Source organism: Fukomys damarensis, unplaced genomic scaffold, assembly GCF_012274545.1.
Source record: "Fukomys damarensis isolate Sample0158 unplaced genomic scaffold, DMR_v1.0_HiC HiC_scaffold_27, whole genome shotgun sequence".
NCBI classification, from domain to species: domain Eukaryota; kingdom Metazoa; phylum Chordata; class Mammalia; order Rodentia; family Bathyergidae; genus Fukomys; species Fukomys damarensis.
The window spans coordinates 2367657-2394328 of NW_022900939.1; the positions used below are offsets into that span (position 1 = coordinate 2367657).

The 26672-nt window shown below is 38.8% G+C and overlaps 1 protein-coding gene and 1 pseudogene across 3 annotated transcripts; one reads left to right on the plus strand and one right to left on the minus strand.

Moving 5' to 3' along the window:
• Nucleotides 1-3245: 3245 nt before the first annotated feature.
• LOC104868351 (glycine N-acyltransferase-like protein Keg1) lies at nt 3246-21040 on the plus strand. 3 transcript variants are annotated; one of them, XM_010633103.3, is made up of 6 exons: nt 3252-3551; nt 7818-7912; nt 14097-14204; nt 16071-16197; nt 17737-17908; nt 20308-21040. In XM_010633103.3, exons 2-6 carry the CDS (start codon nt 7835-7837, stop codon nt 20708-20710), a joined length of 888 nt encoding a protein of 295 aa, XP_010631405.1. In that variant the 5' UTR covers nt 3252-3551; nt 7818-7834; the 3' UTR covers nt 20711-21040. The 3 variants fall into 3 exon arrangements, with proteins under 3 accessions (XP_010631406.1, XP_010631405.1, XP_010631408.1); XM_010633104.3 differs by lacking the exon at nt 14097-14204 and having other exon boundaries at nt 3246-3551; XM_010633106.3 differs by lacking the exons at nt 3252-3551; nt 7818-7912; nt 14097-14204 and adding an exon at nt 13907-13965.
• Nucleotides 21041-23567: 2527 nt separating this feature from the next.
• Nucleotides 23568-26365, minus strand: LOC104868434 (annotated as a pseudogene).
• Between the last annotated feature and the right edge of the window lie 307 nt (nt 26366-26672).

The window sequence follows — 26672 nt, forward strand, 5'->3', positions numbered from 1 at the left end:
CGTTCTGTTGAATGCCACACTGAGTAGCAAGTGTCACCACCTCTTGAGACAAGAAACACTGTTTTTATGTACAATGTAGCAGTGGTTTTGCCTAATGTTCCATTTGTGGGACTCCGCATAACTCAAAAATCGAACATAATAAATTTTTTTCTCTTCAAACTCTTGTTCCTCAGTTTTTTCTAAGGAACATACATTAATTTCATGTGAAAATTAAAAAACATTGCAAACTTCAGCATCAATGAGTTTCAGTCTCCAGAAGTCTCTGGACATCAGTGAAATGAAGCCAAATATTCCGCATAACGCCTACAGATGTTAGTCCAACTTCTAATGGAGTCCTCCTGAGTCTGGCCTTATAGTCCACATTCCTAGTTCCTGTTCTGGGCTTCTGAGCTCTCACTAGGATCGCACAACAAGCACTGCTCACAACATTCTAGGTCACCCTTAGATGGCATCTCTAAAGGTTTATGATCTTCTGGAAATAAGTTCCAAAGACTTCTAAATCACAGGACCAGGTGCAGATGTACACCAATCCTAGTCTTGGTACCGATTGTCTGTCTTAGTCTCATTCCTGTCACTGGGACAAAATATTTGATGACTGCAGTTCAAAGGAGAAGAACTTATTCTGGCTCACGGTTTCAGTGAATTCACTCCGAAGTCTTCTGGCTCCAAAGAAGCCTCACTAGGACTGTCACAGTAGGACTGTGGTGGAGTAATGCTATCCATGCCACGGTGACCAGGAAGCAGAGAGAGAAGGGAGGCCCTAGGACGAGAATGCACCCTTCCAGGCCACACACCCTGGGACCTGCCCACTGCGACCCAGCTCCACCTCCCAACCTGAGCATGTGGGGGACATTGAGATCTGGACCATCACAGACTTCGGTACTTCTTAAGTAAAAATATTTGACTCAATATCTTGTCAGGCATATTCATGTAGGACACTAACCCACTCATATAAGGCTGTTTGCTTCTGTCTCATTTAGAAAAACATTAGTATATTTTTAATGTTCTAGGTTTTCTTCTAAGCATTCTACAAATTTAACCATTAACCAATATTAATCCATTAATCACTATTAAAAACTTAATGTCAGTGTAAAATAACAACTTTCTTGCAGTCATGATGGCACATGCCTATAATCCCAGCATTTGGGAGGCGGAGGCAGGAAGATCACCATGAGTTTGAGGCCAGCCTGGGCTATACAGAAAGTTCAAGGCCAGCCTGAACTACATAGTGAGACCTTGTCTCAAAACAAACAAACAAATTATAAGAGCTTTCCTTTAAAAATAAGAAATTGCTTGTTTTGAGCCAAAGATATTGATTAGTACCTGGGAATACTCAGTTTACCCTGAACAACTAGTTTCCTAGAGGAAGAAGTTATGTGAACTTTTATGGCAAAAGAATAACGAAAGACGTAAGTCAGTACATTCAACAAATCTTTTCATGGAGGCGAGGCAGGCAGACTACAGCAAAGAGGGTAAATCTGTGAGTCTGTGACTTTATCTTACTGCATGCATAGATAGAGGCTTTTTTGAAGCTAGGGCCCTGTTAAGTTTAACAATACATACTGCAAGATTTACCTAGTAATCATGATAATTTTAGTTCCCACTGAAAGGTTAAAATAAATGACTACTTTTTGATAGAGCCCAAGACAGAGATGGCTCTGGGCACTGCATTCCCTCTCTCCAGACTCCCAACAGTCTACTGCTTAGCAGAGAAGCAAGAGCCTGCGATATCTCTAGTATCAATGCTGCTGCTTCAGAGAGCTTCAGCTGCACTCCAGTTATGGGTGAAGAATTATGGTACAGTAGATATCAGTACTCACCTGAAAAAGGAAATGGGCACGCCAGTCAGATGCAGTGGGGTCTGATTCCAATGCGGAGAATTCCAGTGTGGACCTGATATTCCCGCTCAGGGGACTCTGCCAACTCTGTTTATACTGCTGCTGGGCCTCAGAGCATGACAACAGCTTTTCTGAGAATGAGGACTCTTACTGTGAGAAGTAAAAGCTTCCTTCTCAGGAAGCTTTTACTGTACCTGTACCTGTCTGTGTCTGAACCCCAAATGAAACTTCTACTTTCATTATCTTATTTTTAATAGGAATCAGAATAACTGTAGAATCAAAGCATCTTAAGGGACAGGGATTTAGTTCAGCGGTTTGGTGGCCTGCCTCGCAAGTGCAAGGACCCAAGTTCCATCCCCGGTACCAAAAAAAAAGCATCTTAGAGAGGACTTAAAGGCTGAGATGCTCTGTAAGAAAACGATCCTATTTCACTGATAAGGAACTGCCCTGATGAAGCTCAAGGACACACCCATACAAAAGGGAAGGGGCATCTGAGCCCAGACCCTCATACTGTGAGCCCAATACAGTGCCCCTGTTTAGGACTGAGTGTGCAGGGTGACAGTTAGTGTGTGGGAGGGAGCTGTGTTCAGGTCTCCAGGATCAGGGAAATGAAGAAATTCGGCTGATGGTACAGGATCGGCACTTTATGTGACAGAAGCTCTACCAAAGCAGGGAAACTGAAGTGTAGGGAGTACCACAACCCTTTCCTCTGTTAAGAAAACCCTGAAAACATGTGCATGTCCACCATATATAAGCACAGTTGAGCTGCTTGGGTCACTGTTCTTCTAATTCAATCTTTTTCATCTATGATGGGACCATTAATTAGAATGAAAAACACAAAAGAACCAACACATTCAAATTTCTGGACAGTGTCAAACTTCCATTCTTGATTATTTCACACAGTAGAGATTGGACTAAAAATACTTATCCATTTACTTATCCACTCCAGATTTTTTTAAAGTGGTTTCATTTTTCAATATCATGGAGCAATTGTGTGAGGGGGGCTTTGAGTGACAGGGTTCTGAGATAAAATACTGCCCACCACAAGTAGCTTCTGTGACCAACAGGGTTCAAACTCTCAGGGCTGCCATTTCCTTGGCTTTCAAGACTGTTACAGAGAAAGGCCTAGGGTGAATCATTGTTCTCAAATTTAACTGAAGCACACAAAGGCATGGAGAACAGATTTTACAAAAGTAAGGGAAACCTTCAGGTCCTCCTTGTAGCAAGTTCTGTACTCTATGTGTACAAGGAAAGAGCTCTGGTTTTAAAGAAGTAATTTCACCCAACATCTCTGTACCCATCTTTTTCATTAGGTAACTGGGAAAGGGGAATGAGGAAAGATGTCCTTCCTACAAAATCACATCTTATCTTCCAGGCCCTGGCCTGCTGGTTATCTGGAGGTACAAGGGAAAGCAAACACATTCTGCAAAGAAAAGCTAAGGACACATGGTGTCAGCCCCTAAATTTGCATAATCAGTACCCTGGATAAGACCATAAAAGGCGAACAGGGATGGTTGAATCTTTCACCAAACAGCAACTGTTTCTAGAGGAAAGAACAAGTTTTCACCCTTGTGATCTCTGTAAGAAAATTTACCAGAACACATTCTTCAGATCTTATGTATATGCTGGGCTAAAGACCATAACATATTCAGGAAAAGTCTCCTGCTTCTCATTTCTTCCTGGGGTCACCTTGCTGTGGACACAGCTTTCCAGGTAAGGACTCATCTTACAGTGTAGAACTGTCACAGTGCAGTGTGGGCTTTTAGCCTCAGATAACATGGAAATCAGCCACACTACAGTTTAAGCCCGAAGTGAAAGGAAAGTTGACATAGGAAGATGGCAGAGCAGGCTCCTCCTCAGACAGAGCAGCCATAAGAGGCAATTACTCTTATTGGGTCTCAAAGGAACGGCACTGAATATTCAGGTGTTTTTAAAGGGCTGGCAAAGGTCTTCAGACAGCGTGGGGGTTACTAACTAGCAGGGTCTCTCCTGTTTCGCTCACAAATCTTGTTTCTTAGTTACAGGAGTGCAGCAGCTGGTGCTTTGGCTAACACTTTGCTTTCTTTCCCCTCCTAACATCTAACAACGCCTCTGCCTCCTCGTTCCTCTCTAGTGTGGCTACCCCAAAGCTGTGGCTCCTGCCCGGGCACACACACACACTCTGCAGTCAGGTCACCTCCAGTCCAGCACGTCCCCGTAGCTCCCTCTGCAGCCTACTCGCTGTTTGTCACTGAGCAAGTGACGTAACCTACCCCAAAGTCCTGCTTGCTATCTGCCCCAGAGTCACTGCTTCAGGACCCTATAGCACTCCTGTCCCACACCACGGCAAGGAAAAAATGATCTAGTGTTCTTTTGGGTTTTATGTGGGAAGTGCCGAAGTTTTTTGTATTTTGCTTTTAACCGATGCTTTTGCACCATATGAAGTGGGTTTTTTTCAGTCTGAGAAATATTTCCACCAGGGAATGTGTATCACGAAAAATATTCTTTTTAGGATCCATCAGTTTCCATTCTAAACACATAGGTACTTTGGAGAAAATTTGGAAGTTGATGAGTACAAAAAAATGAGGCAACACTGCCAAAGCCAAATTCTGGTCAAAATAACATTAATTTAGCACCTGCTGTATAAGATTCTGTGCAGATAATATTGTCTTAACTTTAGGAAGCACTCTGAGAGAGGCAGCTCCCCCTGGGTAAATGCTAACCAAGATGGTGAGGTACACTACCCAAGTCTGAGAGGAAATACAGACAAATGTGGTAGAGAGTAAGTCAGATTCACCGTTTATATTTTCTAAAAAGAGTCATTTAAAAATATTTTATCAATAATGCTAAGATAATAAAAGTTCATAAGAGTTGCTGTTTCCTTCTAATCTTATCCTCCTACACCTTGACCTATTCTCCTACATGCTGCATATTGAATATGCATGGACAAAGGCTTTCATAATCTAGGCAAATGCTACAGTGTCTGCCTTCTCTTTTTATGTTAACAATGTTCTGTGTGTGTGAGTGTACCATAGTTATGTCAATAGTTCCTTATAGTGTGACAAACTGTTTGGTCATTTTTATATAATCTATAGTGCTAGACCTAGAGATTTTTGTCATTTTTTTTCCTATTTGTTAATGTTGAATAATTAAAATATTCTATAACAATTTTCTCACTTTGATGTTTCACTGTTGGATACATTTCTAGTAATGGCTAAACTGGATCTGACGTTTTCTTTTGTAGACTTTGTAAATGTACAGTATCAAAACAGTAATATTATATACTTAAATTGCTGACAGATATTAAAATGCCCTTACCACAAAAATATGTGTAATGATAGGTTAATTGGCTTGACTATAGTAATGATTTTAGTATGTATTTCAAAAAAATCATGTTAAATATCTTAAATATATATGCACCAGAAAAATACTATATTAATGTTTACCCATTGGTAAAGCTGAATTACATAACAACAGTATATAAGAGAAAATATTTATCAATCACAGATGACTTCAGTAGTATAATCAACCAACATTTGTAGAAGCAAAGAAACTTTGAGCAAAGAAGAAGAGAAAGTAAGAGACAGTCCTCTTCCTCAAGAAACTAGAGTAGAAGAAAACACTTTTTCAATTCATATTTTTTGGCTATATAATTATTATTGTACGCAAATAAGATAAAGGAAAGAAAAATATGGACCAATCACCCCTATAAAATAGATGTATATGTAATAAAACAATATTATATAAAGCATAATGATATATATAGTATATTACTTAAAGTAATAGAACAGTGATCCAAAAATATATAGAGACCTTAGTATCTAGTGATCTAACAGGGACTCCTCGTGGGAATACAAAGCTCATTTGGCAGTCAAAAGTTAATGCATATCATTCAACAAATCAACAAAAATAAGAAATATATAATCATCTCAACAAAATGCATTTGATACATTTCAAAACCAATTATTGATGTAAAACTTCAGCGATGTCAACAAGATGGCAAAACAGGATGCCTTCCTCACTTGTGACCCCAAAGCACCAATCTGGCAACCACCTGTGGACAAAAGTGCGTTTGGGGAGCTTTAAGGTCATAGGTCACAGGCACCTTGGTAGTGCCCAGGTCTAAGGAAAGCTATGCTCAGAGGGCAGGTCCACGTCCTGGGAGCAGAGCCCTGAACAGAGACCTGGCTCCACGTTCACAAGCAGTCCCATCCTCTGTGGAATTGGCTCTGACCGCTTGCAAGCGGTCCTGGAGGAAGGCCCATGTATCCAGGGGTCTGGCAGGAGTTTTGCCTGTCCGTACCTCTGCTGCCAGGACTGCTGACTCTAGACCCAATCACGGACAAGGAAAGAACCTAATGATAGTTCGAGCCTGCTGCACTACGCTCAGAGGCGCACCTGTCCACCTGGGGATCTGACAGGTGAAGGTTAGCCATCTGAGGAAGCCAGCCTGCAAATACCAGAAAAAGAGAGAAAAAAGACTGGTTTTTTAAATGTAAGATTCCAGTGTGAGGCTGCAAGTATCATAAAGGACTAGACAAACATGACTGCACCAGTCACTGACTAACAAAACAAAGAACCATTAACCATTTAACAAAGAATTCAAATAATGACCTTAAAGAAGGGCAACGAACCACCAGATAATACATTTAAGCAAGTGAATAAAATCTCCACTGGACCGAATCATTTTGAAATCAAACATGTAGAAGAATATCAAGAATAGCTGAGATAATTTAGAGTGATATAGTGGATTCCTAAGACTTCGGTTGCTTGGCAATAGAATATACGTGAGCTTGTTTCACACCTCAGTAGGGCTTCAACACCCTCCCCGCAAAGGTTCCATTTCTTTCCCACTTTCAGATCTTCAACATGGTCAGTTCAGACCTCAGATTTATGCAACCCAGTCTTGGTGAGCACTTCCCTATGGGACAGTGAGGTGCTGCTACCTTCTGCATTGGCCAAACTCATCCCTAGATCCCACATGGACTATACAAATATGCCAGTGGCCACCTCTCAGGCTCTGTCACCTGGCACTCATGCTGCTTGCTCTAAACCCATCCTTACAACCACACAGGAAAGCACTGGGGCCATACTCTGGACCTCAGAGAAATCCTCAGCCAATAAGTATTCATAGTCTCTCCCCTGCCTTTCCCTCCCACCCCCATCTGGCTATTAATGCATTTTCCAGACAACTGCTTACTTTCTATTGGCTCTGCATAAGTGCTACCTTCTCTACTCTGGCATCTATTAGAAATAAAGGCTTTCTGTTATTTCACATGTTTTGTTGTCTCCTCTATGCTTCATCTGACTGAAACACACAACCTAACTTCTTTCCAGGCAGGACTCTCCTAGTCTTAGCAGAAATATACTGGATACAGACCAGCCAAGAGCTTCACTTATTCCTCCTATAGTAAGGACACCTGGTAATAGTGCAAATTCTTGAGCACTAGGCCATTCAACAGGATAAAGCTTAACCCCATCAAAGGTGCACTGCAAGATGCACAACTAATTATGGAGTCCAGTCAAGGGCAGAGCTTGAATTAATAGCCATCTTCATGAAAGAGATGCCAAGACCAAACCAGTGAGCAACACAAGCAGGGAGAACAGAGCTGGCTGGGTGTGGTGGCGCACACCTGTAATCCCAGTACTTGGAAGGCTGAGGCAGGAGAATCGCTGTGAGTTTAAGACCAGCCTGGGCTGCACAGTGAGTTCCAAGTCAGTCTCAACTATACAGTGAGACCCTGTCTAAAAAAATAAAAAAAGAACGAATAGAGCTGTAGGAATCACAATCCCCGACTTCAAAATGTACTGCAGAGCCAGTAATCACACGTATCATACTGGGACAAAAACACATATATAGACTAAGGAATGAGGAGGCTCCAGAACTGTGAGATATAACTTCTAATGCTTTAAACCATGAGTTTACAGTATTTTTATGGAAGACCAGACTATGCAAAGTGTTTTCTGGTTCCTGACCTTTGTTGTCATTTCACTCTTTAGCTGAGGTACCTACCAAGATGCTCCAACTGCAGGGCCCACAGATGCTGCGGAAGCTGGAGAAATACTTAAGGAAGCACCTCCCTGAGTCCTTAAAGGTGAGATTAGATTTTAAGGAGATCAAATTTTGCATCTTCTTTTGACAGAGGCAGAATACTATGTGTTATTGGTTCATTACTGGATGGCAGCCATTCTCTCTGGGGTGAGATGAAATTTCATTGTTGTTTTAGTATGTATGCTGCCAAAGCAAGCACTCAGTGTTGTTTTAAATTGCATCTCTTGAATGACCAGTGATGTTGAACATTTTTTCATATACTTATTTGCCATTTCTACGTCATCTAAGAGCTATTCATTTCAGATGCTCATTTTTGTACTGGGTCTTTCATTTGAGGGATCTCATTTTTTTCATGCTCTTTATATATTCTAGCTACTAGTCCTTTGTCAGAGGAACAGCTAGCAAAAACTTTTTCCCACTCTGTGGGTTGTCTCTTCAGTCTGCTAGTGATTTCTTCTGCTGTACAAAAGCATTTCAATAGCATGAGATCCCAATAGTTGATTCTTTGCAATATTTCCCGGGCAACTGGGGTTTTGTTCATAAAGTCTTTGCCTACACTCACGTCTTCAAGAGTTCTACCTCTTCTACCAGTAGATTTAGTGTTTCCACTTTATTTTTTTTTTCAGTTTTAATTGAGTTTATTGGTACATTTTAGGAATACAGTACAGTTACATTCATTGTTGGGATCTTGCACCTCTACATGACAGGTCTTTATTCTCATTTTTCCCCTTACCCTTGCCCTCCCTTCACCCGCTCCTTCCCTCCCCATCTACAATCACTTTATTTTCATCTTTTCATTATCTCACATTTTTTTCTTTTCCCTTATTACCCTTCCCCTACCCATCCCACCTTCCCTACACCTTTAGCTCCTTTCTTCCCATTTCTAAATGTCAGTAATCTCATTAGGATCTTATGTATTATTGCAGATTATTCACACCAGGGTAGTGTTTCCACTTTAATATTTAGATTTTTAACCCATTTTGGTTCAGTGTAGTGCATAGTGAGAGATATGGGTCTAGGTTTAATCTCTGGCATGTGGAAGCCAGTTTTCCCAGCACCATTTATTAAGGAGGCTATCTTTCTTCCAGGGAATGTGTTGGACCCCTCTGTCAAAGATAAGGTGTCTGACTGTGTTTGAAGTTGTTTCTGCATCTTCTGTTTGGTTCCACTGATCCTTAAAGCTCTTTCCCCCCCCTCCCACAGTACCACGCTGTTTTTTATCACAGTAGCTTTGCAGTATACTTTCAAATCAGGGATTATAATGAACCCTGGCTTTCATTTGTTGTCCAGAATTGCTTTTGCTATTTTAGGTCTCTTGTAGCTCCACATGAATTTTGAGACTGTTTTCTCTAATTCTGTGAGGTATGCTATTGGTATTTTTATCAGGATTACATTAAATCTGTGTGACAATTTTGGAAGTATGGCCACTTTCAGTATATTGGCTCTTCCTTCCTACCCAAGGATGAGGAATATTTTCCCATTTTCTGATATCCTCTTTGATCTCTTATTTTCAGAGTACTGTCATTTCAGAGTACTGTAATGTAAAGGTTTTTTACTTCCTTCATTAGATTAATTCCTAAGTATTTCATTTTTTTGGATGCTATTATGAAAGATGTGTTTTCCCTAATTTCTCTCTCAGGGAGTTTATTTTTAATTTTAATTTCTTTAATTTTACTGGTACATTTAAGGTATACAATGACATTGGTTATTTTTTTCACCATGAATGTTAATGATTTTTGAGTATTAACTTTGTATCTAGCTACATTGATGAATTTGGTTATTAAATCTAGAGGTCTTTTGGTGGAGATTTTGGAGATTATGCATCTCTTGAATGACCAATCATGTTGAAAGTTTTTTTCATATACTTATTTGCCACTTCTACTTCTTCATCTGTCTATTCATTTCAGATGCCCATTTTTGTATTGGGCCTTTCATTTCGGGTATCTGAACTTTTTTTGTAGAGTATCATGTTACCTGCAAATAACAACAGCTTAACTTCTTCCTTTCCTGTCCTTATTCCTTTTATTTCTTTCTCTTGTCTAATTGCTCTGGCTAATGTTTCAGGAACTATATTGAATAACAGTGGTGACAGTGGACAACCTTGTCTTGTTCCTGATTTTAGAGCTTTCAGTTTTTGATCATTTAGTATGATATTGACTGTTGGTTTGTTATAGAAGGCTTTTATCAGATTGAGATAAAGACCATCTATTCCAATTTCTGAAGGGCTTTATCATAAATGGATGTTAAACTTTGTCAAATGCTCTTTCTGCCTCTCTTGGGATGATCATGTGGTTTCTGTCCTTGGCTCTTACAGTATGATGTATTGCACTTACTGATTTGCACATGTTGAACTATGCCTGCATCTTTGGGATGAATCCTACTTGGTCATGGTATATAATCTTGATGATTTGCTGCATTCTATTTGCCAGTATCTTATTGAGGATTTCTGCATCTATGTTCATTAGGGATACTGACCTGTAGCTTTCTTTTTTGGTTGGATCCTTCTCTGATTTTTGTATCAGGGTAATTCTGCTTCCAGGAATACATCTGGGAGTATGGCTACCCTTTCAATTTCATTAGAGTTTGAGGAGTAGTGGTAATAGATCTTCTGTAAATTTCATGTAGAATTCAGGAGTGAAACTATCAAGACCTAGGCTTTTCTTTGTTGGTAGGTTTTTAATTACATCTTCAATTTCTTTGAAGCCTTCTGGGCTGATATAGGGTTATTTATAATTTTTCTATCTCCTTGATTCAGCTTTGGTAACTCATATGTATCTAGAAGACTATTTCTTCTGTGTTTTCCATCTTATTAGAATATAGGTCCTCCAATGGGGGGAAAAAGAATATAAGTCCTCAATATAGATATTGATGATCTTCTGGATTCTGGCAGGATCTTTTTTGATTTCACCCTTGTATTCCTAATTGCATGGATTTGAGTCTTTCCCTTTTTTTTAAGGTTGGTTAAGGGTTTGTCAATTTTAATCTTTCAAAGAACCAACTTTTGAATTCATTGATTCCTTCCATTGTTTTTTTAGTCTCAATTGCATTAATGTCTGCTCTGATCTTTATCATTTCCCCCCTCACCACACACAAGCTTTAGGCTTGACTTGCTGTTCTTTTCCTGGAAGTTTGAGGGTCAACATTAGGTTGTTCATTTGAGCTCACTCTGTTTTTCTGATATGAGAATTCACTGCTGTAAATTTCCCCCATAGGACTGCTTTCATCCATTCCATAAGTACCCATATGTTGTACTGGCACTATCCTTTAACTGTAGAAACTCTCTAGTTTATTATTAGTTTTATCTGTGATCCACTAGTTGTTTAGGAGGGTGTTAATTTCCATATGGTTAAGCAGCTTCTGTATGTTCTTTTGCTGTTGATTTCTAATTTCACTGCACTATGGTCTGATAATATGCATAGGATGATTTGAATTCTTTTGCATTTACTCAAGCATGTTTTATGAGCTAGTGTACAGTTTTTTTGGAGAATATCCTGTGAGCAGCTGACAAGAATGTGTATTTTGATGTTGTAAACACTCTGCAGTTGTCCACTAAGCCCATTTGTTCAAAAGGTTGGTTTAGTTCTGATATTTCTTTGTTGATTTTTTTGTCTAGTTGATCTGTTTGTGACAGTGGTGTATTAAGGTCCCCCATTACAATTGTATTAGTACTTATTTGATTTTTCATATCCATTAATATTTGTTGTATATAGTCGGGTGTGCTGGTATTTGATGCATATATATATATATTTATGATTGTTATCTCTTCCTCTTGGATTATTTCCTTAAGAAGTATGTAGATCTTGTCTCTCTTAATCAGTCTGGGCTTGAAATCTACTTTGTCTATAAACAGAATAGCTAACCCTACTTTTTCCTGGGTTTCTGTCACAGGTAGTATTGTTTTCTATCCTTTGACTTTCAGTTATGATATCTCTTTTTTAGTTCGATTTGTTTTTTGCATGCAGCACATTGTTGGTTATTGTTTCATGTTTGATTCTGTTAGTCTTGTTTCTTTGGGCTAGTGAATTGAGACCATTTACACTGATGATTGACTGATAAGTATTAACTTATCTTTTCCATGTTACTTTCCTCTTGCTGGTTCTCTTTGTTATTCCTCTATTCAATCGCTTGCCTTGCTTGGTGGATTCACTCTGTTGAGGGTCAAAGTTGTAGTTTTCTTATCTCTTAAGAACATCCTGGAGTGCTGGCTTGGAGGTCGTGAATTCTTCAGGTAGTGATTGTGAATGGTATTATTTTCCTAATTTTTTTCTTGGTGAGTTCATTATTTATGTGCAGGAATGTTATTCACTTTTGTGTTATTTCGTCCTGCTACATTACGGAATTTTGTCTATGTAGAGGATGTCATCTGCAAATAGTGATACTTTGACTTTTTCCTTTCCTATGTACATCTATTTTGTTTGTTTCTCTCGTCTGCTCTAATGTTTTGTATGCTACATTGAACAGGAGTGGTAATAGTGGATCCTTGTTTTGTTCTTGATTTTTAGGGAAGCTTTCTACTATTCCCTATTTAATATGTTGTTGGCTATAGATTTATCAAGGTGGCTTTTATCAGATTTAACTAATGTCCTTCTATACCTATTTTCTACAGGGTTTTATCATGAATAGATGTTGGATTTAGTCAAAGGCTTCTTCTCATCCCTAAATATGGTCACACAATTTTTTTTTGTCCTTACTTCTGTTTATGTATATTGGATTTTATGGAAGTGCTACTGTTTCTGTCATTGTGTTGACTTTTTTGTTTTGAACATTGTTCCTTTGTTTTCATTTTAGAATCTGATGACTTAACCATACTGATAACGATTCTTTCCTATTTTGCATTGTTATTTTTATTCTGTAGTATTGTCACTATGGATGTTTATGATCTGCACACATGGTCACATGGCCCATGTCAGTCCCAATGTGAGACTTTCTTGCCAACAAATTTTGGGCTGAATATGAACTGCTAGCATTGTGGTATTTACTATGGAAGTTCTTATTTTGTGTGCTCAGGGTACAGAAGAGCCTAATTTGTACACTAGTCCCCATATACTTCTGAGAGTGAGGGGAGCAATTGAACCACCATGTTCTTTACTAAAGGAGGGTTACAAAATATTCTTCTATACACAATCCTGGTACTGTCACACAACTGCCATGTGTGAAACCACATGGGACAGGTGGCACTCTTAGTCAAAGAGTGTGGGTTCACTGAACTGCTGGGTCTGGATGGCAGTGGTTGCCACTCCACTCTCCATCACAGCCCACACTCTGAACAGCATAAAACTGTCTGCAGGGTTGTATTAGAGACTTCCAAACCTTGACATGTGTGTGTCCTGCTCAGCACCCACAGGGAACATGATATATGATGACACTGTGATTTCTGACCACTGAAGTTATATATAGCCTCAGAAAAATAGGACCCTTCTGGAGAGGGCTCCAAAATATAGCACCCTGAGAGTTTGCAGAAAAATTCTCAGTTTCTTCTTTAAAGCTAGCTTGTAAAGAGCTTCCAAGTTACCTATGTAAGCAGGTTTCCCTAGAGATAGAGATTCTGTGCTACATTGGGACTCACTTTCACCATCGCTCCACCAGAAGGGAGAGGCCCCTTTCAAGGAGGCTGGTGCCAGGTACTGGGAAAATCCGTGTTCATTTGTGTTTCTTTATCACACCCGGTTTCATTTTCTCTGTTAATTTCCAGTGCTTCCCCATATCCACTCAGTTCTACCAGGCTCTGCACAACTGTGACTATGATTGTGACCCATGGAGGAATAAAACGATGCTGGGTTGTTTAATGTTCCATCTTACCCCTCCTTTTATACATCTGACAGGAATTTTAAAGCAGCCATTTAAAAAATGCTTCAGTAATTACAAAAACATTTGTAATGAATTCAATATATATATATATATATGAAAATTTTCATTTGTTTTTAAATGTGCCATGTGTACATGAATAAATGAAAATCTGTCATTCTTGGTGGGAATGTTAATAACTTTTATTAAAAAACTATTGGTCTTAATATTATACTATCTGAACATTTTAAAGATATTTTGCCGAAGCAAATGAGCAGAACTTACAAACCATTTGATGAAGATGTTTATCAGGTAACTTCAAATCATTAAAATTCCATGATTTAATAGCAAACACTTTCTTTCTCCTGTTAATTGCAAGGTCCTTTATCATATCCTTTATCATATCAATCTGTTTACCCTCTCACTCTGTTGTTCTATTGCAGGTTTATGGGACTGTCTTTCACATGAACCAGGAAAACCCATTCAAGCTGAAAGCCTTAGTAGACTCATGGCCTGATTTTAATACTGTAGTTATTCGCCCTCAGGAGCAAGTAAGTTACCAGATATGAATGAATATGCCTCTGGGCCTACAGTGTTTTTGGCAATATGGCAGACCCCAGGGAAACAGAAATGAGTCACAGTGGTACCCGCAAGTCCCTGTTCTCAAGAACATCAGAGGACTGGGTTGAGGATTTAGCTCAATGGTACCACGCCTGCCTTGCAAGTGCAAGGACCTGAGTTCAATCCCTGGTACAAAGAAACATCAGAAAATAAAGGAAAATGTGCAGATGTTCACAAAAAAGAAATATGGCAAAATGTAAAAAGTACAAACAGAAGTACAGAAAAGATGCAGCAGTAGTTCAGAGGGAAAGCTGACTTACATTATGTCAGCCACTTTCATAGTCATTCACTTTTATTTTGTTCACAAGATGGTCCCACACCAGCACATGCTAATGGTAAAGACCAAACACGCTTTGTCATGTCTTGCTTGGTTCATGGGAATTAGAGTCAACCAATAGGAGACTGTGTCATTCAAGATCATGTTGATGACATAGAGAAGAGTCTGATCTTTTTCTGAAACATGAAGAGACAATGTGGTAGTCATACACAATGGAGTTTTCTGCCATAGAGCAGAATAAAAGAGTCGTTTGTAGGAGAATGGTCATCTCTTGAGAACGTTAATGTTATGGGAAATAAATTAGACACATAAACTTAAATGCTGCATGGTTTGTTATGTGATAAAAAATATAAGTAAATTAAAAATAAAAAGAAAAGATAGATAATAGGAAAGAGGGAAATAGAACTTTTGCAAAAGGGAAGAACAACAAGAGGTGGAGGGAAGTGGGAGAAGGAAGGGGAGAGAAAGGGACCACAACGTAATTAAGATGTGTTATATACATGTACTAATAAAATAAATACTAAGCATCACTTCTTTATTAGAGCTCTATATTGTAACCATAACCTACTTTTAACTATTACAGTAAGGGAGAGAAATACTACTTCCTACCTTTAAAAAACTGTGGCCTTAAAGCCATTCTGATTTATTCACACAAGACTATAATCTCTTATTGTAATACTGTCTGCCCACTGAGAGTCTATGTCATAAGCAACAGTCCACCTTAAAGTCAACACAATAGTGCAAAATTAAAATGTGGTAATATTACAGAAAGAGGATCTGAGTTGTTTCACAGTGGAAATTTTAAAAAATGGGCTTGTTAAAGACAAGATTATTATATAAGGCAGGCCAGGAAAACTGACAGATTGATCCACAATGTCACTACTGAGTAGAAAATGTGTATTTGTTCAATATATTTTTGGTACTGGAGATAAATTCTATTAGGATTCTACGCTGATTACACTAATATTTTCCTCTTATCTATTTCTTCACATTCAAATAATACTATCTTGGGATTGATACATTTCCTAGTTATATGCATTTGTATATTCTCTAGGCAAAATTTTTGTTCATTGAAAGTCTTTTTTAAAAAGACACCTAGAATATCATCTTTTTAATTGGTTTCACCATTTATAGATGGACATTCTAATACTGTTTTATGTATGGATTTTAATAACATGCATGTAACTCAGAGTCAGACTTATTGTTATGGATAAAGATTTTGCTTTTCAATTATTATTTTAGGCTTTATTTGTATTTTAACAATATGTAGAAAATTATTTTAAATGGATCTTTGAAATTTCAAAACAATAACTGACTTAGGACTAGTTTATAATGTTACTCATTTTAATTGAAAAAGGAAGCCCTTGACTTGACCATACAATATAAGCAATAGCTAAAGAAAGGCAGTAAACCTACAAAATGTACTAATTTTGGTACAGGAAAGTGATATAATACTGAGTACCATTATGGCTACATTCAACTACACTCTGATTGATATTTCTTTTCTTAACTCAAACAGGAAATGATAGATGACCTTGATCACTACACCAACACTTACTTAATCTACTTCAAGAATCCTACAAAATGTCACGAATTCCTTGGCTCCCCAGAAGTCATCAACTGGAAGCAACACTTGCAGATTCAAAGTAAGAGAACTGGAGTATGTCACTGTTGCTCAATCCCTTTGTGTATGTGTCGGTAGGGTTACTTTTCTCTGAACAGTGACTCAACACTCCACATACCTTTCCTCCCAGATCTACACACTTAGCCTCCTGCCCACTGCCTTGGCAGCTGCCACACTCATAGTGAAAACACTTGAGACAGCAGTGTGTAATGTTTACATAGCAAACTTCTTATTAATATAACTGCATAACTGCGGTCATGACTCATTCTCTGAGGTGCCCAGCATATATCAAATAACATTGCTATAGGAATAAATCTTCCCTTCTTGCTCCATCTCTTTTATTACACTATCAAATTCACAAAGGAGTATTTCAGTGAATAAGAATGTGCTCTTTAGTATGAGAGTACCCAAGATTAAAACTTTTCTTTGGTCTCTTCTTAACTCTGTGATCAATAGCAAAAAACAACTTCTCTGTGGATCAGTTCCTCAGTGTGTAAAAATACTTAAAATAGCACCAAAAACACTGAGTCTTTAAGGATTATATGGAACTTTGAACGAGAAATATATATCAAAATCTTTGCTTTATCAGGTACATCTTTAAACCTTCTGAATGTGTTAATTTAAGGCTACAATCAACTTATTACCTCACAGTTGTGTGGTTCAGCACTTTGGACTAGGCTCAGCTAGGTGGTTCTTCTGCTGGTCTTGCCTAGATTCAGCTATGTGGACAAAGAGAGCTGAAAGATTGATTTTGTGTGAGCTGGTAAGACTAAGTCAGCCACACCTCCAAATCTGGCTGTTGATATTAGTTCTGTGTGGTTAGCTATTGACTGAAATGATGGAAGTGGACTGGGCAACATATAAAGGTCCTGCCGGGCATGGCGGTGCATGCCTGTAATCCCAGCACTCTGGAGGCTGAGGCAGGAGGATCACTGCAAGTTCGCCACCAGCCTGGGCTGCACAGTGAGTTCCAGAGCATTCTCAAGTACATAGTGAGGCCCTGTCTCAAAAAACCAAAAATAAATAAATAAAGTCCCAGAATCTCCAGGAACAGAAAAAGAAGGAAAGCCTCAGTGTACATTTTAAAAGCATCTTATATATCACTTCTCGGCCTTTTGGCTAAAGCATCTTATAGAATCACAATTCTTTTGTTGCACTGATCAAAGCAAGTCACCTGACTAATTCCAGAGTCAGTGCAGAAGAGAAAATCAGATCTGTGAGGTAGAAACAATCTAGGGTCACTATATAAAGACAGATATACTTAGTGCATAGAAATTCAGAAAATTTCCAAGTATTAGGTACTATATCTGTACCCCATCTGCCTTAATAGTTATAACTGTGCTATGGAATATTCAGACTAGGGCAGTATCCAAATCTAAAATGCAAAAAGTGTGGGAGTGATGTGACTATTATCACATAAAGTCAATATCATGACTGAGCACAATGCATGTACATATACCTTCTATTTTATGTAATATACCTTCCAACTCTATCAGACAGCTTTTCCAGAAGGTTAAATGAACAATGATATCTCATATGAGTCTTCATTTTCTTCATCTAGGTTCACAACCCAGCCTGGATAAAGTAGTAGAAAATCTTGTAGGCATTAACATGGGCAAGGTCAAGCATACACAGTGCATTCTCTACACGGAATTTGACACAGCAAAAAAAATGTCTCCTTTCCTAATGGATACAAAGAACTTACCACCCAACAGTGGTGAACCTCCATCCATGTAAGTTTGATAGAAGCCATGCTGCACTATCCACAACTGTCCCTGCTGAACTTGCTTCCTAAATTAATTAAGGGCTGCCACAAAAATTTTTACTACAAGCTTGTGCCTTAACAGAAAACTTTCTCATAGTTTTGAATTCTAGAAGTGTAAAATCAAAGTGTGGACAGAGCCATGTTCCCTCTGAAGCCTTAATGCCCAAACTCATCGATTAATATCAAAGAATCCTTTGTTTCTTTCAGCTTCTGATACCTCTATAAATGTTCTTTGGGTTATGGTTCTATCACTCTAGTCTCTAACCTATTTGTATATGGCCTTCTCCTCTGTGTGTATATGTGCTTTTCACTCTCATAAGGACATCTGCCATTGGGTTTATGACCCAGAAGATAATCAGGAAGATTTCATGTTGAGATGGTACACGTATCTTTTTGATGGCTCACTATTACACATTTTGACTTCTTTACTTGCTCTTGTTCTAGCCTCCTTCTAATCTATTTCCTGAAAAGTAACCTAACTATTTTTAAAATAAAAAGTAGACCATATCTCTCTCCTGCTTAAAAAATTCCAGTACTTCCTACCTCACCTTGAAATGTTTCTAAACTCCTACTTAGCCATCTAACACTCAGCATGCAACTGTTTTAGAACATCTCTTCTCTTATTCTCTCCAAGATACCTGACCTTCCACTTCTTGAAAAAAAATTACAAAAAATAAAGGTATTAATTTTTTTCTTTTTGTGATTCTAGAATTAAACAACATCTTATTCTACTAGTGTTAAGTTTTCCTAAAGTCTAGACTAAAGAAGTTAGGTTTACATAAATCTATTGAAAGCAGAAACAAATAAACAAAAATTTTATCATTTCCAAGTTTTTTCTTCTAAATTGAACACAGAAAAATGGAACAATAAAAAACTTTGTTAACAGAAGATTACTGTTTCTTAAATACTGAAGCAGAATGTTTATTATTATAACCTTTTAAAAACTGATGCTTTGAATACCTCTCTCTCTCTCTTCCTCTCTGTCAGACAACACTTTTTGTTTTCAGCTTGCTGACCTGGTTTAGTATGAGTAATTTCATTTTGGTTTTTAGTCTGGCTTCTTGGGGCCAACTAAAATCTTAGTCTACAACAATGGCCTGATGTTATTTTCTTTTTGTTGTTGTTGTTGTTTTGTACAGGGGATCAAACTCAGGACCCTGCACTTGCAAGGCAGGCACAGTGCCACTGAGCTAAACACCTGGCCCTGGCCTGACGTTATTTTTTTTTTTCAGCTTTAATTGAGTTTATTGGTACATTTTAGGGATACAGTACAGTTACATTCATTGTTGGGATCTTGTACTTCTACATGACAAGTCTTGATTCTCATTTTTTACCCTTACCCCTGTGTTATTTTTAACACTCTTCCTACTTCATGATCACAACTTAGGCCTGGAAATTGGATCTGTTTCCTTTAAAATATATTGTAGACATCATACTTAATCTTTATATCCAAGACACCATTTTTGTTTAATTAGCATTCTTGAAATGTCCTCTCACCAGAATCCTGCCTAAACCATGCATTTAAATCTCTTCCCAAAAAGAGGAATAAAGATATACCATGTATAGGTACAAGTTCCCTTTGATGAATGTGATGGTTATATATATTTAAATAGTACCAATAAAATTAAAGAAAAATTAAATCTCTTCCCAATTATTCTCCACATGTGGCACTATTTTATTCTCTATGATTCTTTGAAATCAGCTAATTAATTTAACTTACACTATTGAAAAATTGGTGAATCCAACAAACCTCTCCCTCACATTCACTAATAGATCCTTCACACTAAAGCAATGCCTGGCACACTTGGTGCTTAATTAATGTCTTTAATGAATTCACTTCATTGAACAAAATGTTCCAATAAAAAGAACATGAAGAAATTATATATTTCCAAGGTTGATTTTTAGCCTAATACTTCACAGAATTAAAAGCTAATGCTTGGGCCAGGGATTTAGCTTAGTGGTTTCACCACCTGCCTTGCATCTGCAAGGTTCTGAATGTGATCCCTGGTACAAAAAAAACAAAAAACAAAAAACAAAAACAACAACAAAACTAATGCTTAATCCATAGCCCTCTATATGTTCTCGTTCCTGGAAGTGCTCCAGGAACTTACAACATCAGACTCACTGAAGTCCCTTAGGGACTCTCTAAAGAGTCATGCTAATCAACTCTAGTCCAACATGAGGATACAGAGTGAAAGATTAACTAATCATCCCAGTCACATAAACAATGTTGATATAATTCCAAGCCACCTGATTTCAGAGCACATATCCTTATATAAAATCTAGTTTGGCACTCAGAAAATTTTAGGTAGAAATAATTACAATACTTTACAATATGTGTGATTCATCTTCCCCTTTTCCCAACAGCAACCAAGAGATGTTCAAACTCTCATCCCTGGATGTTACCCACGCTGCTCTGGTGAACCAGTTCTGGCACTTTGGTGGCACTGAGAGAAGCCAGAGATTCATCGAGCGCTGTATCCGCACTTTCCCCAGCTTCTGTCTGCTGGGGCCTAAGGGGACACCGGTGTCCTGGAGCCTGATGGACCACACCGGAGAGATGCGAATGGCGGGCACCGTGCCTGAGTACTGGGGCCAGGGTCTCATTTATCATGTTATCTATTGTCAGGTCCAGGCTCTGAAAAGACTTGGCTTCCCCCTGCACGCCCACGTGGATAGGGCCAACCACACCATACAAAGACTGAACAGCAAGATGCATAATGTCAGAATGCCTGGCAAGTGGAACCAGTGGAACTGTGTTCCTGTGTAAAACTAGCCCTGAACATATGACTTTGAGGAATGGGCTGTGCATTTGCTTGGAGTAGTGGGCAAGGAAACACAGAGAAAGAAAACACTGTAATATGGAGCGGACTCTAATGGTGCACATCTCAGCCTGAGTTCTTGCCGTCCAATAGCTCATGCATATCCTTCATTTCCTGAGTGGGAAGTGGGCCAGATGCTCCTACTCCCTGGCTGGTTCAGCTCCCACATTCCCAGGTTGCTTGCATTGTGCTTTAATCACTGCCTACTTTTTACTGTGCTCTTTTCCCTTTCTGACTCTTGGCCCTTTTCCAGGATGTGAGTTTTATGATTTTTTCCCTCTGGCTCTCTATGGCTTTGATTTCACTTGCCCGAGAGTGGTCTGTCTTCTGAATAGATCTTTTCAAAATCATGCTCTTCCTAGACCTGGTACGATAGCCATGTGAAATATATTATACACACATATATTCACATACATTAAAATATAAGATACAATTTGACAAGTATTAAGAAAACTTGAACTGGTAATGGTTTTACAACTGGTGTTAACATCCTTGGCAATGAGTTATCTCTTGGAACTCACACTACAAGTGAGAGAATCCAGCACTGCTTCTACAGGCAAAGTTTCCTTAATCCCTTCTCACAGTCCCCTTATAATACAGATTCTCTGATTGTGGAACTTAATCCAGAAGGTCCCTGACGGCAGGAGAAAATAAAGGAGGATGTGAAAACACTCAACCTAGGGAGGTGGACTTTTGTGATTGGGGCAGGGTTATGGGAAACACTGTACAGAGCTGGAGAACAGGTCACACTTAGCAGTGGCACTTGCTGTGAGAAAAGTGAAGGCCCTGCAATGCAACGGAGGGTCACGTGGGTCTGGGTGATAGCTCAGGCCACCAGAGAAGTCATCTCTAAGTCTGCCTAGGAAGACAGTCCACCAGTGCTATAGGAATAGCATGCAGTCAAAGGAGGAAAGACAGAAAGAGAATGTCACTAATTGGAAACTTGGAACCCATCACAGTTCAGTTTCTGAACTAATCAGAAAAGCAGCTGTGCTTCTTATAGTTGAATAAGGAAATACATCATCTGCAGACCTGTCTTGAATTCAGTAAGAGAAGATGGGCTTGTAATAGGGAAGTAGGAAAAGGAGAATCTTCTCATACTGAGAGAAAGAGGCCTCATGACACCTGGGGTGGAGGGACTCATAGTGAGTGAGATCAGTTCTTGATATTCAGTAGGAAAGAATAAGTTAATTTTGCTGAATCAAATAAAGTAACCTGAAGACAGTGCTAATAATTAGCATTTAAAGCCCCCTGTGATATGATTCATCTATTAGTTCTGCTAAAACCAAACAGCCTGAGGTTGTTTATCCTGTAGCTCAGAGACATTATTCAGAATTTCTTCAAGACTTCAGTTATAGTCATGACAGAGTATTGAACTTTCTGCTCCAGGGCAAAGCTCCAAAAGATGATGAAAACATAGGGGTTTTCTTCCACTCTCACAAACTGACTTAGTTTTTATTCTTTTTAGAAATTATAATTGTTAGTGCGTATTAATTGTTCAAAATAATAGGTTTCACAATGACGTTTTCCAAGATCAGACGCGATCGGGCATGTTCAGAGTGGTATGGCCACAGACCAAAACGACATTTTCATAAATGGATTTAACAGACTTTGATCATGTCCACTCTGTTAGCCTTCCTTATTCTGTCTCCTTGTTTCCCTGGTTCTGCCTCATTCTTAATAGTTCCCCTTCTCCTTTATGTTGTATTCATCTCCTCCATTCCACATATAAGATGAAATAGGATACTTGTCTGGATATAACTTATTTCACTTAGTGTGATAATCTCCATTTGCATCTACCACCCTGCAAATTATCTGATTTTCTTCTTTTTGGCTCAGTAATAATCATTCTTTATCCGTTCATTCACTGATGGACACCTAGGCTGATTCTATTTCCATTTCTTAGCTTTTGTAAGTTGGATATGCAGCTATTGCTCTAGTACGATGACTTGTACTCTTCTAGGTAAATATCAAAGAGGGATAGAATTGGGTCATGTTTAATTCTATTTTTAGGCTTTTGAGGAACCTTATACCCTTTTTCACAGTGGGTATACTAATTCTGTTGCTACCAAGAGTGCAAAATGGTTCTGTTTTCCCCATGGGTTTGCCGGAATCTGATATCTTTTTTTTTGTTTTCTAGGTAAAAGTTATTCTGATAGGGGTGAGATGGAAGCTCAATCCAGGTTTGATTTGCATTTCCCTGAAGGTTAAAGAAGTTGAGCATTTTTTCATGTATTTATTGGCCATCTGTATTTCCTCTTTTGAAAAATCGTCAGCTCAGCTCAGTTATCCATTTATTGATTTATTTGATTATTTATTGACTTGGTGTCATTTTTTAAATTCTTTACATTTTCTGGATAATCATTCTGTGTCAGCTTAGTAGCTGGCAAAATTTTTTTTCTCCCATTAAATTCATTTTTAAAAGTTTACTTTGAGTTGGGTGTGGTGGTATATGCTTGCAATCTCAGCATTTTGGAAGGCTGAGACAGGAAAATCACAAGTATGAGCTGAGCCTGGGCAACTTAGCTATTATTAAAATTCTAGCTCAAAATAAAAAATTAGAAAGGGACAGATATGTAACTCAGAAAGGTTTGATCCTCTGTTGTATAAAATTTCATTAAAATCACTTTGGTAAGAATTTCTTATTCAATCTCCAAGTCACCAATAATTCTGAAATGTGTAACAATTTTTGAAGAAACATATAAAGTATGGATAGATTCACTGATACACAGTATATTAAATACTTTACGGTTATACAAACTATAAATTTTGTTGGTTTTTTTTTTTTTTGCTGTTTCTATGAACTTCTTTTTTCTGTACAAAGGACATTTTGTACAAAACATGAAGTTTCCATTTTTATTACTTATTGTCATAAAACAAAAATATAATGAATGTACAATATTAAAAGGAAGCCATACTAAACCCATGCTAAAAAGACACTGGGAACTGTGACATTTCTGGTGTACAGAAGATGTATTTGGAAAGAGCAAAGATGCCACAATGCAGAACTTTATGAAGAAAACCAGTCACCAGTTTATTTTCAATACAGTACTTTTGAGATCAGCTTGGTACAGAGTAAACAGTTCTCTCTATAATAATATAGAAGTCAAAAAAGCAGCACAGAGAATCTGAGTACTAACGAGGAAACTTTAATAGGCCAGAATATTAAGTAATAGTAATACTCTTGTCAAAGAAATTTAGTTTCTCTAAAAGCTGTTTTTCCTTTTCCCTTATTGGTGAATGCCTGTCTTCAATAAAGAGCAGAAATAAAACCTAGACCAAAAGGTGAAAGACATTCTTACAGGTGGAGCATTACAGTCACCCCGATTCTGACAGCTTGCTTTTCCGAGGGCAGAAGGACAGACTTCCCAGAAACCTCTCATCAACACACCGGACATCAGTCAGGGATATCTGGGAACCGACCGCTAAAGACAGAAGTTCAAACAATGGTATATCAAGATACAGAAGACGCTGCTTTATACAATTAAAAAGCACCCTTTCTCCTTCAAAAGAAGAAGGCATCTAGACATTTTTAAATCACAGGTTTCATAATGGTACAATGGTAGCTACTTGTCAAGTTTGTCAGGAAGTGCTGTCCTCACTGAGTGGACCGACTGGCCCACCTCCACGGCGCAATGCTCTCCTTTCGCGATCGCTCTAGCTTTCAACACAGGAATCCCCTCCCCCAGGTGAGTTTCCTCCAAGACACAAGGAAACAAGTGTTGTCATCAGTGGACTTTCAGGAACCCCAGCGGCAGACACCGCAGACGCACGAGGAGCAATGTCTGATTTTCACGGATATCCGAGACCATGAATAAAAAAGATCCTAAAAGAAGCCACGTTTTATGGCATCAAGACATTAACTTAATGGATGCCACTTTAATGAAGTGTGGACTTCTACAGAGCCAGGGCAGCGGGTGGGCCCCCTCGGAGGCTAGCGCCTGCCTACCCTGCAGACCAGCGCGGTGCAGTGAGCGAGCTTCCAAGGCTTTCTCAGTGTGGGGGTCCTGAGGCAGCACAGTCCTTCTTTGGATCTTTCTGTGCCTAGGGATTTGCTTTCGCTACATTTTCTTCTTTAATCCATACTTCTTCTCACTCTTGAATTTTTAGCTTCTCTTTCAGTCTTTAAACCGTTGAGTGCAGTCATCAGTTTTTGGTTCACTTCCATGAAGAGTTTCAGGGTGTTGTATACGAAGCCATGTGTTGTCTTGTTCCAATGGGTCTTAGAGTTGCGGAACAGGGATGCAAAGATGATGGGCAGGATTTTTTGCTGCGTTGTTGCGGATTAAGCTCCTATTGTGGTCACTGTTCCAGTAATACAGCGCTTGTTCTGCCACCGGGGAGTGTGGGGTGCAAACACAGCTGGCTAGCTGCTAGAAAAGCGGTTCCAGGACCTCCACAAATTCAGATGGCTTGGATACATCTAAAATTTCTTCTACTTCATTTAGGAACAGTAGTTCCTTTGGACTGTACTTGCGAAGTTCCACGACCACTGGCTCGTTGAGGGTGCTGTCCTTCTCCAGGAACTTGGTGATTTCACCTTGCGAAAAAGCAGTAACAACTTCAGTAAGAAAATCTTGTGCTCTTCTTTTAGTGGCAAGGCAAACCCATTAATTATATTTCCCAGTATTTCCAGTAATTCTGCTACACCATTGTGATGCTGGTTCATAAATAAACCCACAAAATATATTAGTTATCTGTTTCCTGATGTGAGCTCTCGGGCCTAGGACTTCCCATAGATTCTGTGAGGGGTGGTTTTAAGAAAACCTCTCTAAAGGATCCTGTCAAAGAGCTCTAAAAGCTGCAACTCAAACTTCTGATCGATATTATTTCTTTGCTATGTTAGGCTGGAAATTTGAAGGTTAAAAATCTTAAGAAAAATTCATAAACAAGCTGCAGATGAGGCCAGGCTGCTTCCAACGTTGGTTGGTCTTCTTCCTCGGGATAAAATTCTGCTCCTCTAGGGTTGGAGGAAGGTGACAGTGTTCGAAATATGTTACCTGCAAACATGTGGACCATTTCTGGATAAACAGGCTCCCCGATTACGTTCCGATTACAGGTGATGCATGCCACCATCTCACTTAAAGACACCTGCTTCACTGCCTTCCACCTGGGGTCACTCAGTGGGTCAAAAACAAAGTCAGAGAGGACGCAACACTGACGCAACTTCTGGGTAAAAAGCTTCTCTTGATCTGCAGAAGAAGCATCTTTCAGAGATGGTAGTTTTTACAGTTCTTTAATACTACTGACAGTAACCGTGATGAGTCCTGCCCTTTTTCTTCGCATGGCTGAGGAGGGGGTGGCACTTTTATTTTAGTAGATGTTGCAGACTGGACAGTCCCAGCACTGCTTTTTCTGCTGGAAATTTGCTGATTCTACCTTGTCTTGTCCTTCTTTCGAATTTTTCCCTGCTTTTGGTGGATCTTTCTCCTTGTTTTTATTCAGCAAGGCTGGTGTGGGCTGCCACCCACAGCTGGCTGCCTCATGCAGCAGCAGCGCCCCCTTGCCTCCCGTCTGGGGTCAGAGGGCTCTCAGAGGCTGCAGCAGCCACAGAGGTGGTGCAGCAGCCTTGTTTTAAAGACCTAAATTCTCTGGTAACAAGTAAAATCATCCTAAAGGCAAATCATTCTTAAGATCCATCAAGCAAATTTATAGATGCAATAAATTGAGAGAATCTAAGTTACAGTATATTTTCTCAATTTTTACAAATTCAAATAACAAACAGTTATAATTACCCAATTCTGCATTTCTACTTAAAAATTTGTAAAATTCTGCCACAAATAATCATATATTCTGAACTTCCTAAGTTAAAATATCTTATTTTTTAAAAAATTTAATTTAATTCTTAGAAGAATACTCAGAGCCATGGTTGTGAAAAAAATCTAATCATCTTAGATTATTAGCGCTATG